At 43.8% G+C, this 15,757-nt stretch overlaps 1 protein-coding gene across 1 annotated transcript in view; it reads left to right on the forward strand.

Moving 5' to 3' along the window:
- Positions 1–15,757, forward strand: part of PPFIA2 (PTPRF interacting protein alpha 2) — a 471,528-nt gene that overhangs the window by 348,982 nt on the left and 106,789 nt on the right. The window contains exon 9 of the mRNA XM_081084175.1: positions 12,604–12,825. Within this exon, the coding sequence (XP_080940301.1) occupies positions 12,604–12,825 (222 nt within the window). The remainder of the gene's footprint in view (positions 1–12,603; positions 12,826–15,757) is intronic.

Here is a 15,757-nt window from a genome sequence, read left to right on the forward strand (position 1 = left end):
GAAGCATCCTGATTAAATACTTTTTGAACAATCAGTGGCATTACAATTTTATGTGGATTTGTCATTTTTTCACATATCAGATTTCCCAAGTAGGTAGAGATTTTTCTTTTATTAATTTCATAGATATTAATATTATAGGACCCTTGTCTTCTCACTTCCAGACAATAGTGTGCTCTCACATTCCCTCATGCCAGGTTGATTTCTCTAGGTGTTTGATGATTTAAAAAAGTGTCTCTCTAACCCAATCTGATTGTTTCCAGTCATTTATTATTTCATAATTATACATATTTACTTGTTTCTTAGAGTGGATTATTTTATTACATACAAGAGTATTCTTTTTAAGAAAATTCATTAATATTTCCCACAACTTCTCTCATTAATTTTACTTTGAACCAATTCTCCAAGTCAGTGGCATTCAAGATTTTTGACCACTATGAATATAGCTCTTACACCTGGGCAAGAGGCCCATGCTCTAGGCCAGTGATGGCGAACCTTTTGAGCTCGGCGTGTCGGCATTTTGAAAAACCCTAACTTAAATCTGGTGCCGTGTCACATATAGAATTTTTTTTATATTTGCAACCATAGTAAAACAAAGGCTTATATTTTGGATATTTATTTTATATATTTAAATGCCATTTAACAAAGAAAAATCAACCAAAAACGTGAGTTTGCATGTCACCTCTGACACGCGTGTCATAGGTTCGCCATCACTGCTCTAGGCCCACACCTTATGGCGTCTTGCTTTAGCCCTGTGTGCTCCTTTCTGCAAGATAAGAAGTTCATGGGAACAAAGGAAATTATACATTGACTAGAGGCCCAGTGCACAAAATTCATGCATGGTGGCGGGGGGGGGGGGCGGGGGGGAAATCCCCCTCAGCCCAGCCTGCACCCTCTCCAATCAGGGACCCTTCGGGGGATGTCCAACTCCCAGTTTAGGTCAGAACTTAATAAATGTTAACAAAATGGAGTAATGTGAAAACCCATGCATACTGATAGCCAAAAATTACCAGCAATATATTCTTGGATAAGCAAGTACTCAATAAATGTTAGCTAGTATTGTTACTTGTCATTATTCTAATGAATGATATACTCTTATTTAGGGATTTGGAGGTAAATTCAAACTTAAGGATTTGAAGTAAAATAAGGAACATAACAATCTCTTAGAATGAAAGGAAACACTTATTAGAGCATCATATTGGCAGGAGTGTTCCAAAGTCCTTCCCTAGGTCAATGCCTGGTCTAGGACTTATTCACATATTCACAATTAGACTTTATTATTGGCCTATAGAATCCCTACTTGATTTGGCCCTTAATTCTATATATACATTTCTTTCACCCTGATACATTGCTTATGCTCATAAAATTTATAATGGACTATCATCTCTAGTTTTTCATTTTTATTTTTATTCCTATAAATACTTTTCTTGTTTCAATTTGTGGTGTTTTGTGTGTGTGTGTGGTGTTTTTTTTTTTGTTTGTTTGTTTGTTTGTTTTTGTTTTGTGTGGTGTTTTTTTTTTTAGTACTACATTTCTCTTCTCCTCACAGAATAAAATGTACTTTACAAAACTTTCCCATTTTATAGATTCATTCAAATCCTACAAATAATTTTTAGTGCTAGATTCTTTATGTTAATGATTGCAAATTTTACTGTAAGTTCTTTGACCAAACAATAATTCATCTCTAACCATACATTTTATAGAACTATTTTTGGAAATGGAATGGCACTGCTCAGTGTTTATCCCTAAATGCTGGTAAGTTTTCAGTATATCTGTGCCTTTAATATCTGAATTTAATTAATAGTAATGAGGAGATAGAAGAGGGCTGGGCAGTTAGAGATGGGGAAGTGGAAGTGGAGTGCTACAGACTTGGGTAGAAAGTAGCTTGATGAGAAAAATCACTGACAAAATGACCTAGAACTGAACACCGCTGGGCAGGGAGAACTAGAGCCTTCTAGGAGGGAGTTCCTAAGGCAACCCAGCTGGTCAGGGAAAGAAAGGTGGCTGGAGCCTTGAGCTTTAAAATGTATGGATAGCCCTAACCGGTTTGGCTCAGTGAATAGAGCGTCGGCCTGCGGACTCAAGAGTCCCAAGTTGATTCTGGTCAAGGACATGTACCTTGGTTGCGGGCACATCCCCAGTAGGGAATGTGCAGGAGGCAGCTGATTGGTGTTTCTCTCTCATCGATGTTTCTAACTCTCTATCCCTCTCCCTTCTTCTCTGTAAAAAATCAATAAAATATATATATTTTTAAATGTATGGATGTTATTAAGGCAGGCAGCTTGCAGATAACCAGTCACAAGGCAGTGAGGCATATAACCAATCCTAAGGATGTTGCTAAGGCAGAATTATTTTAAATAACCAATCAGAAGCTAGCAAAGTATTTATCTACACCTAGACAAAGAAGCTTAACAGGCAACCCACTTTGGGCCTGCGCCCTGCCTGCTACAGAGAGTCATTCTGTCTCTCAATAAACTTTGCTTCCACTTATCATCTATGCCTGTGAACTCTTCAATTTTGTGAGACAACAAATTTCAACAGAAATGTTGGCATCAAATAAGATGAATTACTAAGTTCTACTCTTCGACCCCACCTTTTTCTGATGTTTCTCTCATACATTGATGTTTCTCTCTCTCTCTCCACCCCTCCCCGATTCTTTTAACTCTCTCTAAAATCAGTAAGAACATATCCTTGGGTGAGGAATAATAATAGTGATAATAATAATAGTAATAATAATAAAGTTATATATTTTTTCTCTAAGATAAAAATGAGTTTTTATATGGCCTTCTTACTTTGAGATTATGAAAACATATTCAGCTTACTATAAAATATATTTAAGGTGATTTGAACAGATGAAATATTACACATTTTTAAACAAAAGACTCATAAACAATTTAGAAAAAATTTTGAATTTGAAAATTTTCCCATGGAGAAGTACCAAATTTCAAAATGGTGTAAAAATATGCAGTACACAACTGTTCTTTAAAGCAATTAAGGAGGTTAGCTTTTTAAAAGTATTTTATTTTAGTTGCCTGATTGCTGTTTATATTTGGTTAAAATTGTTCTTACCTTGAGCCCATCAAAAAATATGCAGTTTTTAAAGAAGATTTTAATGGATCTCAGGTGCACAGAATTGGAATAACCATTTTCCTAATTAGAAAATGAACATCATTCAGTTGCACTGAACAAATATTTGTTGAATATGAATATATGTGAATATATATATGCTAGAGGCCCAGTGCATGAAATTTGTGCACTCAGGGGGTTCCCTCAGCCTGGCCTGCACCCTCCCGCAGTCCAGGGGGAGTGGGCCTAAGCCAGCAGTTGGACATCCTTAGCACTGCCGCAGAGGCAAGAGAGGCTCCCACCACCACCGCTGAGCTCGCCAGCCATGAGTCCAGACTCTGGCTGAGCAGCACTCCTGTGGGAGTGCACTGACCACCAGAGGGAAGCTCCTGAATTGAGCATCTGCCCCCTGGTAGTCAATGCATTTCATAGAGACCAGTCGTTCCACTGTTCAGTCAATTTGCATATTGGCCTTTTATTATATACTAGTAGCCCAGTGCATGAAATTCGTGCACTGGGATAAGGGGAGAAAGGGGCCCCTCAGTCTGGCCTTCACCCTCTCCAATCTGAGAACCCTCAGGGAATGTCCAACTGCTTGTTTGTGCCCACACTTTTAACAGATAACAGCCCCATTGTTGTGTCTTTCTTATGCTTAAAACCATTGGAATTAGTAGGTATTCAAAGTGTGTATACATTTTGGGGGGACACCCTGTATATCTCTAGTCAGTGGTGAAAGAAACCAACAGCAGATCTGGAACCCCCAGACAGGGAACCTCGCTCACTCCCCACATGTCTCCCCACTTCACTTTCCACCTTCATGGGCAGCAGGAGAATCAACGTTTTCTCTCATTAATTCAGAAAAGCACATCCTGTCACCTGCTGCCCAGCAGGAGTGAGCTAGGCCCCAAGCAAGCGAAGCTCAGTCAGGGCAGCCTTCACTCATGGGTGCTGGCACCCAAAGTGCACATTCCTCCTCTACAGTCGCCCCGACTATCCCACTGTTTCACTGAGAGGACGGAATTCCTCTCCGCCTCTGGGTTCTTGATCTTGAACGCTGACTGAAGGCACCTCAGCGAGGGCCGCCTGCGCCCACCGGGTGTGTCTGTCTGCACCTGCTCCCGCCTCAGCACCTGCATTAGCCCCACAGAGGTGATCTCGTAGCTGCACTGGCCTCCGTGGGAACAGGGCATCACCACTCCGCCCTCTCACTGTCATCTCACAAGCGCCCATGCTCAGCACCCAGAACACCCAGACACTCTCCAAAGGACGTGAGCGCATCAGAGGGGATGTGTGCACATCCTGTGGGGATGTTAGGCATGCCGGGTTGATGGAAGTGCGGTGGAGAGGCGGGGGGAACTTGTGCACGCCTTGGTTTGCAACTGTTGCAGGTGTGGGAGGGTGACAGTGTGCTGGGGGATGTTCCCACGCCAGGGGTAGATGTGCACACTAGAGGCCTCTGGCTTTGCAGATCTGCAAACCCGCATGGTGCGGCTAGGAGGACATCAGTCTGGCCCGCCACGGTGGCTGTCCCTGGGATCCTGCACCTTCTGGGCCAGGAGGCGGATCTTGCGCAGCCACTCCTGGGCGCTGATGGCCTGCATGTGCTACTTCAGCTCAGCCTGCAGGCTCCGCTTGGCGCGCTCACAGCTGTCACCACTGCCATGTGCGGAGTACAGGCCGCCCTCCGCCGGCCTGCCTCCCCTGTCCAGAGGCTCTCTGTGCTGCTCACCTGCCCAGAGTGACTGGGGCTGGGCGGAAGCCAGGTGTCCTGCCCTGCCCAACCCAGGCCGATCCACCCCTGTGTGAGCTGCTGCCCCACCGCGAAGTGTCACTGATCCAGGTCCCGGGACGTCGGACAGCTTCAAACGCTGCCCCCCGCCCGTCAGGGTCACAGATCCGGGTCCCGGGACAGTGGACAGCCTCAGGCGCTGCCCCCCGCCTGCCAAGACATGGGTCCGGGTCCCAGACCACGGACAGCCTCAAGCACTGCCGCCCTGCCCGCCAGGTCACGGATCCGGGTCCCAGGACCGCAGACAGCCTTGCCCGCTGCTGCCCGCTTTCAGTATGCAAATGAGCCGACATGTTGTTGCTTCAGGGTGGGAGTCCCCACTGGGGTGTCTGGCCAGCCTGGATAAAGGGATGATGGCTGTTTGCAGCTGGTCACACCCCCGTCAGGGTGGGGGTCCCCACTGGGGTGCCTGGCCAGTCTGGGTGAGGGGCTGAGGGCCGTTTTCAGGCTGGCAGGTGACTGAAGCTCCCAACCTTTCCTGTTTTTCTTTTTTTTTATTCTGGGATTTATTTACCTTCTATGGCTGTCACTGGAGCTGAGAGCCAGCTTTAGCTCTGAGGCTTGGCTCCAGCTCTGAGACCTCGGCGGCTGAAAGCAGGGATCTGGGTTTCTTTGGGTTCTATAATTGAAACACTGTTGCGGTCCTGCTGGCTGAAGCCCGGCTGGCTGAAAGCAGGTTTCTGGAGTTTTTTTAGGTTCTATAATTACAACATAGTTGCTTAGACTGCAGCTCAGAGGCCGGCAGCGGCAGGCGGGGAACCTTGGCTTCCTCCATCACTGGAGCAAACAAGCCTCCTGTTCGCTTCAGCTGCCTGGCTGCTGGCCGCCATCTTGGTTGGCAGTTAATTTGCATATCCTGCTGATTAGCCAATGGGAAGGGTGTCGGGGTTATGGTCAATTTGCATGCTTCTCTTTTATTAGACAGGACTAGCGGCCCAATGCACAAAATTCATGCAAGAGTAGGCCTTCCTTTCCCCGGCTGCTGGCACTGGCTTCCCTCTGGCACCTGGGACCTGGCCTTCCCTCTGGCCACCAGCAGGAACCCAGGAACCAGGCTTCCCTTGCTGTGAACCTAAGGAGGGGTGGTGAAGGATTGAATAAAAGACAGACAAGAGAATACAGCTGGGGCTCAGTGGATCTCCTGTGCCTGGATAAGGAGACAAAAGACCTAGCCTGCAAGCCGACACTTTATTTTACAGTCTGATTAAAACAAGGGTAGATTAACATGTATACAAATGTTCTTGTTTTGGCAACATTTGCTGCACCTCCCACAGCCCATTAGCTGTGGGAGGAAGGAATTAGGGAAGGCTAAAAGGTCAGGCTTAATTATGCTAGGAGAGTTCTGCCCTCCAGGCTGGGACTTGTTTGTGGCCCTGTCACAGGTCAGATGGAGCCTTGACCCTACAGCCGCTCCCTACACTTTGCAGCCCTAGCTTTGTCTGGAAAGTCATCCAGAAGGACATCTGGTCTAATTAGCATATTATGCTTTTATTATTATAGAGAAAAAAAATATATATATATATCCTATCTAATAAAAGAGAAACATGGTAATTAGCGTACGACCACTACACTTCCCATTGGCTAATCAGCGAGATATGCAAATTAACTGCCAGCCAAGATGGCGGCCAGCAGCCAGGCAGCTTAAACTGAACATGAGGCTTGCTTGCTTCAGTGACAGAGGACTGCAACATTCCCCACCTGCCTTGCCGGCCTCTGAGCTTGCAGTTTGAAACATTGTAACAGATAGAGAAGCTAAACAAAACCCCAGAAACCCGCTTTCAGCTAGCCGGGATCTCAGAGCTGGAGTTGATACAGGGTTTCGAGATTATAGAACCCAAACAAACCAGATACCTGCTTTTAGCAGCAGAGGCCTCAGAGCTGGATCCAGAGCTAAAGCTGTCCCAGAATAAAAAAAAGAAAAGAAAAAAAGGAGCAGTTGGGAGCTTCAGTCAGCCTGAAAACAACCCTCAGCCCTCACCCTCACCCAGACTGGCCAGGCACCCCAGTGGGGACCCCCACCCTGATCCAGGACACCCTTCAGGGCAAACCAGCTGGCCCCCACCCATGCACCAGGCCTCTATTCTATATAGTAAAAGGGTAATATGCCTCCCAGCACCGGAATCAGTGGAGCCGAGAGGCCTCCCGGCACCAGGATCAGCGTGACAGGGGGCAGCGCCCAAACCCCCTGATCGCCTTGGGGCTCTGTGTGTGACAGGGGGCGGGGCCACAACCTCCCTATCCGCCCTGCTCTGTTCGTGACAGGGGAAGGCGCCCTAACTGCCCCCCCCCACCCCCGCGGGCCCTGCTCTGTGTGTGACAGAGTAGAGCCATAACCTTCCCATCAGCCCTGCCCTGAGTGTGACACTGGCGGCGCCCCAATCCCCTGATGGGCCCTGCTCTGTGCATGACAGTGGGGAGCTCCCCAACCCCCTGATTGGCCCTGCTCTGTGCATGACAGGGGGTGGCGCCACAACCTCCCCATCAACCCTGCCTTGAGTGTGACGGGGAGGTGCCCCTACCCCGCAATCGGCCCTACCCTGAGCATGACTGAGGGTGGCATCCCAACCTCCCAATCCACCCTGCTCTGTGCATGACAGGGGCTGGCGCCCCAACTCCCCAATCGGCCCTGCTCTGAGCCTGACCAGGGGCTATACCTAGGGATTGGGCCTGCCCTCTGCCACCCGGGAGCAGGCCTAAGCCAGCAGGTCGTTATCTCCCAAGGGCTCCCAGACTGCGAGAGGGCACAAGCCGGGCTTAAGGACCCCCTCCCCCCGCCCCCCCGAGTGCACAAATTTTTGTGCACCGGGCCTCTAATATATATATATATATATATATATATATATATATATATATATATATATATATTTTTTTTTTTTTTCATATAAACACACATACACACTACATTCTTGGTACTTGTCCATACCACATGCTTGTATGACTTTATGATGCTGATTTATATGTTCTGAATACAGGCAATATGGTAAAGAGTAGATGACCTAAACTTGGAATTCAAAGTTCTGCATTTTATTTTAGATCAGCTGTATGATTCTCAGTTTCTCCAAAAAATAAAAATTAGGGCACTAAAATCCTAAATGTATTTTTTTAATTATGTAAAACATTTTTCAAAGTAAAACTTTGTTTTTAAAAAGTTTTATAGTTTCTAAAAATCACTGTATTTAGTTGATGGCAGAAAGTTCTCAATGTGAGGAGGTAGGGGTTATAGTAAAGCTTACATTTGCCTAGTCACTTGTAAGTAGTGTCCAGAGTTAGAAGTTATCTGTTATTATGACAAGAACCCTTAATATTATCCCTTAGTTATCACAAATTTGGACATAACTGACTGGAAATTGGCTCTCACCTTCTTCCCTAAACCAGTTCTCAATTGCTGCCTAGTGATTAGAAACTGGCTTTTCCAGTTCAATGTGTAGTTAGTTGTGAGCTGCATAAAGGTCACTATCAATGTTTTCGAGAGTTGTGTCCATAAAAGCTGTCTAAAAGTTTGTTTTTCATTGGTTTCCCAATAATACAGTGCTACATGTATGTAGTATTGCACGCCTAGGGAGAAGGGCATAATTTAGGAAAGGCAGTTCCCTTCCCCTGAGAGCAATTCCTGGGGACATTCTCAGCTGTGATCTCTCAGCTCAATAACAATCTCACCAGAGAGAATAAAGATGTTGAAGAAGGATCTGTCAACCTACTGTAGTGTCCAACCAACGTTCTTATGTAGTTGTAATGTCTCTTATCATTTCATTAGATAATTAGAGGTTCAGTATCTGCAATAGTGAAGTTCAGTAATACTGTCAAAGTGTTAGGGCTGTAGATCTGACTGACATCTTAAAATACTATCTTAAATCTGACTCCGTCTTTTTTTGCCTGTTTTTCTCACTGTTTTTTAAAAATACATTTTTATTAATTTCAGAGAGGAAGGGAGAGGGAGAGGGGGAGATAGAAACATCCATGATGAGAGAGAATCATTGATTGGCTGCCTCCTGAATGCCCCCTAATGAGGATCGAGTCCGCAACCTGGGTATGTGCCCATGACCAAATCAAACCCGGGACCCTTCAGTCTGCAGGCTGATGCTCTAGCCACTGAGCAAAACTGGATGGGGCTTTCTCACTGTTTTTACGTTGTTTTCTGCTCTTCCCCTTTTCTCCTGTTGTCAGTTGCTCTTTTTTTTTTTTTTTTTTTTTTTTTGAGAGAGAGAGAATAGAATCACAGATTTGTTGTTCTACTTATTTATGCATTTGTTGGTTGTTTCATGTTTGTGCCCTGACCGGGGATAGAACCCACAATCTTGGCATATCAGGATGACACTCTAACCAACTGAGCTACCCAGTCAGGGACATAACATTTTTTTTAATTAAACTTTTTATTTTGAGATCATGTAGGTTCACATGTGGTTCAAAAAAATAATGTATAGACATTCAGTACACCCTTTGCTCATTCCTAAATGATTTCATGAACTGTACAAAGTGCACAATAAAAATCACAGGGTTTTGGAGTAAAAGTGATTTGCAGCACACATTAAAAACTTTACCAGTGACATAAAAAAGAGATATAAAACTAATAAAAGTGGTAGCAGTTTTACATATGTTACATGGTCAAGAATAGCATAAATACTATGATAAATAGGCCTCTTTACCTTGAGAAAGACCTGAAGTTTGCTGATGGAATGGGTGACGAAAAGGTTATAGCTGTGAGTTATTGTGTGATGGTGGAAGGAGAGGTATCTGAAATCAGACAGAAATTTATAACACAGATGCAGAGTGTTTGTCTCTAACCACACAGTGAACTGAGATCAGTGGTAGATGTTTGGGGAAGGTGCATGTGTGTATTCTGTGTATTTCTACATTGATTCGTGCAGGTAGATGCAGTTTTCTGTATTTAGCCAGTGATTCTCAGAGATGAAACAATGTATAAGAGGACACATAATTTACGTATGTTCAAATTGTTTCTTAATATATCTATTGTGTTGGAACAAATTTATATTTTCCAAACAAGCATAGTGGAATTGATTGTACTTTTTTGTAGTTTCTTATTTTGTTAGTTCAACTTGGTTGGACTCTTTTTCTCTTAGCACCATTTCTGTCTAATTGTTGCACAATTTTTGCCACAGAACTTCTTCAATGTGGCTAGGCTGTAGGCATGCTTTTGAAAACATGGGTCACACAAGCAGCCCCTTCAGAAAGGGAAGAGTTAATTTCCCTTTATTTAATTCTTTTCAGTCTTCTTTCCATAGGTTGTGTGCACTCATGACTTTTATTTTGATAACAATATAGAGATCAAGACTTTTCTATACTTTTGTTCTAGCTAAGTCACATTCACAGTGGGGACAACCTTCTTTAAAAGATAATGTTGCATCAGTTCTTCATCTGAGTGTCATTGAAAATAAAACTTGCAGATGCACACTGGATCTTGAGTAAAAATATTACATGTTTTCTACCCCCTTACTTATTATTTAATATCTAGAGGCTCAGTGCATGAATTCATGCACATTGAAAGGAAATTAATTACAAGAAATATTTTAGAGGCTGGGGAGAGACCACAGGAGGGCTCCAGTCGTGTCCGGCCCATCTTGCCCAATCCTGATTGGCTGGACCCTAGCAGCAAGCTAACCTACTTGTTGGAGCATCTGCCTCCTGGTGGTCAGTGAACATCATAGTGACTGGTCTAGTGGTCGACTGAGTGGTCAACCGATCGGTCGGACACTTAGCATATTAGGCTTTTATATAGATAGATAATATACTGTTACATAAATGTAATATTACTTCTAATATACTAGAGGCCCAGTGAATGAAATTTGTGCACTTGCGGGGGGGGTCCCTCAACCCTGCCTGTGCCCTCTCACAGTCTGGGAGCCTTTGGGGGATGTCCAACTGATAGCCTAGGCCTGGACGGGGAGAAGGTCTAAGCCAGCAGTCACACATCCTTAGTTCTGCCGCTGTGCTCACCAGCCATGAGCCTGGCTCAGGTCTTCTGGCTCAGGTCTTCCAGTTGTTCCACCGTTAGGTCGATTTGCATATTAGCCTTTTATTATATAGGATCTTATATATAACTAGAGGCCTGGTGCATGAAATTCATGCACTGGGGAGGGGAACCCTTTAGGGGATGTCTGCCTGCCAGCTTAGGCCTGCTCCGTGGAGATCAGGCAGGCAGACATCCCTCTCAGAGTCCGGGACCCCTTGCTCCTTACTGCCTGCCTGCTCACTGCTCCTTACCACTCAGCTCACTGCACCTTAGCGCTTCCACTTCCATGGAGGCAGGAGAGACTCCCACCACCGCCGCTGTGCTTGCCAGCCATGAGCCCGGCTTCTGGCTGAGCAGCGTTCCTCCTGTGGAAGCGCACTGACCACCAGGGGGCAGTTCCTGCATTGAGTGTCTGCCCCCTGGTGGCCAGTGCGCATCATAGTGACCAGTTGTTCTGGATGTTTGCTCTAATGGTTGCTTAGGCTTTTACTATATAGATTTATACCATAATAGCTGCCACTTATTAAATGTTTAGCATATGCCAGTGTTTTGTGTGAAGCCATGTATAATCTCTATATATAAAACCCTAATTGACCGGTCAACCAATCGACCGGTCGACCGATCGACCAGTTGTTATGACACACACTGACAACCAGGGGGAAGATGCTCAATGCTAGAGCTGTCCTCTGGTGGTCAGTGCACTCCCACAGTAGGAGTGCCACTCAGCTGACCGATAGGTGCCAGACACTGGGCTCACAGCTGGCGAGTGCAGCTGCAGTGGTGCAAGCCTCTCCCACCTCTGCAGCAGCACTATCGAGCTACTACATCCCTCTGGGGCTGTGGTCGGCAAACTCATTAGTCAACAGAGCCAAATATCAACAGTACAACAATTGAAATTTCTTTTGAGAGCCAAATTTTTTAAACTTAAACTATATAGGTAGGTACATCGTTATTAACTTAATTAGGGTACTCCAAAGGCTTAGGAAGAGCCACACTCAAGGGGCCAAAGAGCCGCATGTGGCTCACGAGCCGCAGTTTGCTGACCACGGCTCTGGGGGATGTAGGACTGCCAGTTTCAGCTGATCCCCACAGGCCAGGGCCTCTAGTAAATATATAATACCTTTCAGTTCCAATGCCTCTGTTAACCTGTTTGAAAATCACTGATTTACCTTTATATTCTAACTAGGGGCCTGGTGCACGGATTCGTGCACCAGTGGGGTCCCTCGCCTGGCCTGCACCCTTTTGCAATCTGGGACTGCTTGGGAGATGTAGTAGTGCGCTAAGTGGCAGGCAGCCAGGGAGGAGCCTGATCCCAGGCTGGGCAACGCGCTGCTCCTGCTTATCCTGACCCCACTACACCTGCCACCACCCGCTCAGGCATGCAGGGGGAATGTCCACAGGAGAGGCTATTGCCTGTCGCAGCTGCGCTTGCCACCCATGAGCCTGGCATCTGGCGCCCATATGTCAGCTGAGCAGCACTCCTGCTGTGGAAGTGCACTGACCACCAGGGGGCAGTTCCTGTATTGAGCGTTTGCCCCCTGGTGGTCAGTGTGCATCATAGCTACCAGCTGGTAGTCGTCTGGTTATCCAATCACTTAAGCTTTTACATCTATATGTGTCAATTAAGAGTTCTTGTCAGAAACTTAGTTGTCCTCTTAAATTAACTCTTTTAGAGTTCTTATTTCTCAGTGTGAAAGCCGTATCCATTTCATTTCTTTAAGTTTGTGAATTGTAAATTAAAGATGAGAAAATCCTAAGCACTGTGTCTTTTCTTTTCCTGCAGCGTTTGTCCAATGGTTCTATAGATTCAACTGATGAAACTAGTCAAATAGTTGAACTGCAAGAATTGCTTGAAAAGCAAAACTATGAAATGGTCCAAATGAAAGAACGTTTAGCAGCACTTTCTTCCCGAGTGGGAGAGGTGGAACAAGAAGCAGAGACAGCAAGAAAGGATCTCATTAAAACGGAAGAAATGAATACTAAATATCAAAGGGACATCAGGGAGGTGAGTGATTAATAACGCTTTCAGTCTTTACTTTCTGAATGCTATCTCTGAGATGCTTTTTTTCCATAATATCCCCTGTGGTAATGCTCTTTTCATCTCAAAAGACCATAATCTGGGATGTATTGTGTTAGTTATGAAACTTGTTCAATAAGGCAAATATTGTTTACTTCATCATCTCTTTAAATATGTGTGGAAAGGAATTTTGATATCAAGTCTCAAATATAATAAAAAATTACAGTTTTTAAAGATTTTTTTTAAAATTGTGAAGCTGTTCATTTTAAACCACCCTTGATATGAATATGTATAGTGAATTGTTATGCTCTTAAATATGGGACTACTCAAAAACATTTTAAGATGTCCCCTCTCATTTTTGTATTTGTGTCTATGAATGTGAATGTGTATGCTTGTATGTACTAACTTTACTTTTTCTATACAATTCAGTTCTTGCTAGACTTAACATCATGTTACTACTCTGTAAAGAGAGTACTGGAAAGTTACTACAAAAGACACAATGATATGGTTTATTTGTAACATTGCCAAATCATCTTACTAGCTAAGGTGAAAAGTTTAGAAGTTTTTCACTTTCTCACTTTATTCAATTAAAAAGATGATATTTATGGAAATTTTATTTTGTGACTTACCGTTTTCACTTTTACATATTCATTTAAATAATCTATTTTAGACATTTTATATCTTTTGTATATACTAAACTATTTTTATTGAAGTTTAACCTACTCTGTGTAGCCAGTTCTTTTCTTCCCATTTTATCTTCAGTTTATTCTACTCATACTTTTGCCTTCACTGTCCTATCCAAACTGTTCTTTCCCGCATTGTTCTTGGCCTCCCTGTCGCTGAATCTAGGGACCGCTTCTCAGTTCTCTGAAGCACTTGATCCAGCTCTCACTCCCTGGGGCACTTTTTCACTTGGCTAATAACACACTGCACTCGCCTGATTTTCCTCCAGCCTGTTTACTACTCCCATTTCAGCCGCCTTTACTGGCTCAGCTTCCTGCCAAGTCATGGAGTGTCATCCTTTCTCAATCTACCTTTACTCCCCGAGTAAGTTCATGTATTCTCATGGCTCCGAAAACCACCTAGTGACTTATGACTCCCAATTTATATCTCCAGCTTACCCTTCTCTCCTGATTTTCTGATGCCTGTGTCTAAATGTCCAATGGGTCTCTCAAAATTAGATTTCTCAATATTGTTTTCCTGGTATTCCCCTAGGAAGCCAGGCTTAGTTGAGGTCCTACACATCTGAACCGATGGCAACCCTATTATTGTTGCTCAGGCTAAAATCCTTGGAGCTGTCCTTGGCACCTCTCCTATTTATGTTGCAAAGTCCTTGCAGAACCTACTAGCTATAGGTATTGTCTGACCTCTTAGAACTCATCTTTTAACCTTCCATTTTATCCCTATCTGTTCAGTTAAGGGGGCCTCTTAAAGAAGCCAGGCCTATTCTGTTACGTCTTCTTTTCCCTCTGCTTTTGTCTCAAATGTTTTCTCAGTGAAGTGTTCCCTATCCATGCTATTTACACATACACAACCTCCCTCTTCTCTCATTTTTAGTCACACAGCATTACTGCACCTGAAACAATTCATATTTTACTGATTTACTTGTTTACCAAATGCCTTTCAACTAGACATAAAAATGTATAAGGGATGTAATTTTTTGTTTTGTCTTTTTTGGTTTACTGCTCCATGTGAATTGAGCATAGAATAGACACTCAAACATCTTTATTGGGACAATGAATATTTATAGATTTTTGATGTCAACATCAAAAGGCATGGATGAGATTAGAGTAAGTCTTAAAACAATGTCAATTCTCTCAGAAGATGCATGATCCAGGAAGTGGTAGATTGCTCTACCACTGCACCAATAAAGATATTGTGCTCTCTATACCCTTATATGAATTAACAGTCTATAGATATGTCTCTTAGCTTAACTCCTTCTCACAACCCAAACTTGGAGAATTTATAAAGTAAATAAATTTGACCTCTCCTCTATATCACTGATAAGGAATACTGAGATTTCTGGCCAATAAATGACCAAGGCAATTTCTTGAGCTTTTGCTCATTCTGTATTTGTTGATTTTCTTAGTCCTGGATATTTAGCTGTTTTCCTTTCATTTAATGCTCATCTATTTTATTCACACTTATTTAACCCAGTGTCACAGGTGGAGCCCAGCATCACCAGCTTCCCCTTTCTTACTGCTGATGTAAAATAGTTCCTTGATTCTAAGAGTCTTTGAATGTAGGTGACAAAAAAATTTCAATCACCTGGCGCCAGGTGTTCTTTTAGTGGGAAACTCTTCTCTTGTGTAAGCTGTTCTGCCTTTAGATGAATTATTTTAAAATATAACTATTCTTATCAGCTCTATCATTTCTATGTAGTTGTACTTTAGAAGAGTTTCATAAGAAAAGAATGTCTGTCATTATTCACCTTGGAAGGGAAGTTGCAAACACTAATGCTTTCAGAGCCAGACAGACAGTGTAAATGTATGAAGTGCCAGGTGCAGGATAGTAGAAAGTGATAGAGTTAATGAAACCTGGACAAGGAGCCTACACTCTGCCCGACTTCCTGCATGCATCACGTGTGTGTGTGTGTGTGTGTGTGTGTGTGTGTGTGTGTGTAAGACACTGTGAAGGTCAAGTAAAATATTATCAGAAAGATTCATGTCACAGGCCACAGGCTCCTGGTTTGCTGCTCTGAATTTCTTGAGGACCAACCAGGAAAGCTATTTTAGGTGCATTATAGCTATGCAATAGAGAAGGTACTTGTCATGATCCCACTTTTCTCAGGTGAATAATCTCAGGTTTTAGTGAGATGAAGTGACTTGTCCAAGGCCTATGCACTGACGTCCCCACTCCCTCAGGCCCCAGAACCAGGAAGACATAGGACAAGCCTGACTTCAAAACCTGTGGTTCTGAC

Source organism: Myotis nattereri (assembly GCF_964212035.1).
Source record: "Myotis nattereri genome assembly, chromosome: 2".
Taxonomy (NCBI): Eukaryota; Metazoa; Chordata; class Mammalia; order Chiroptera; family Vespertilionidae; genus Myotis; species Myotis nattereri.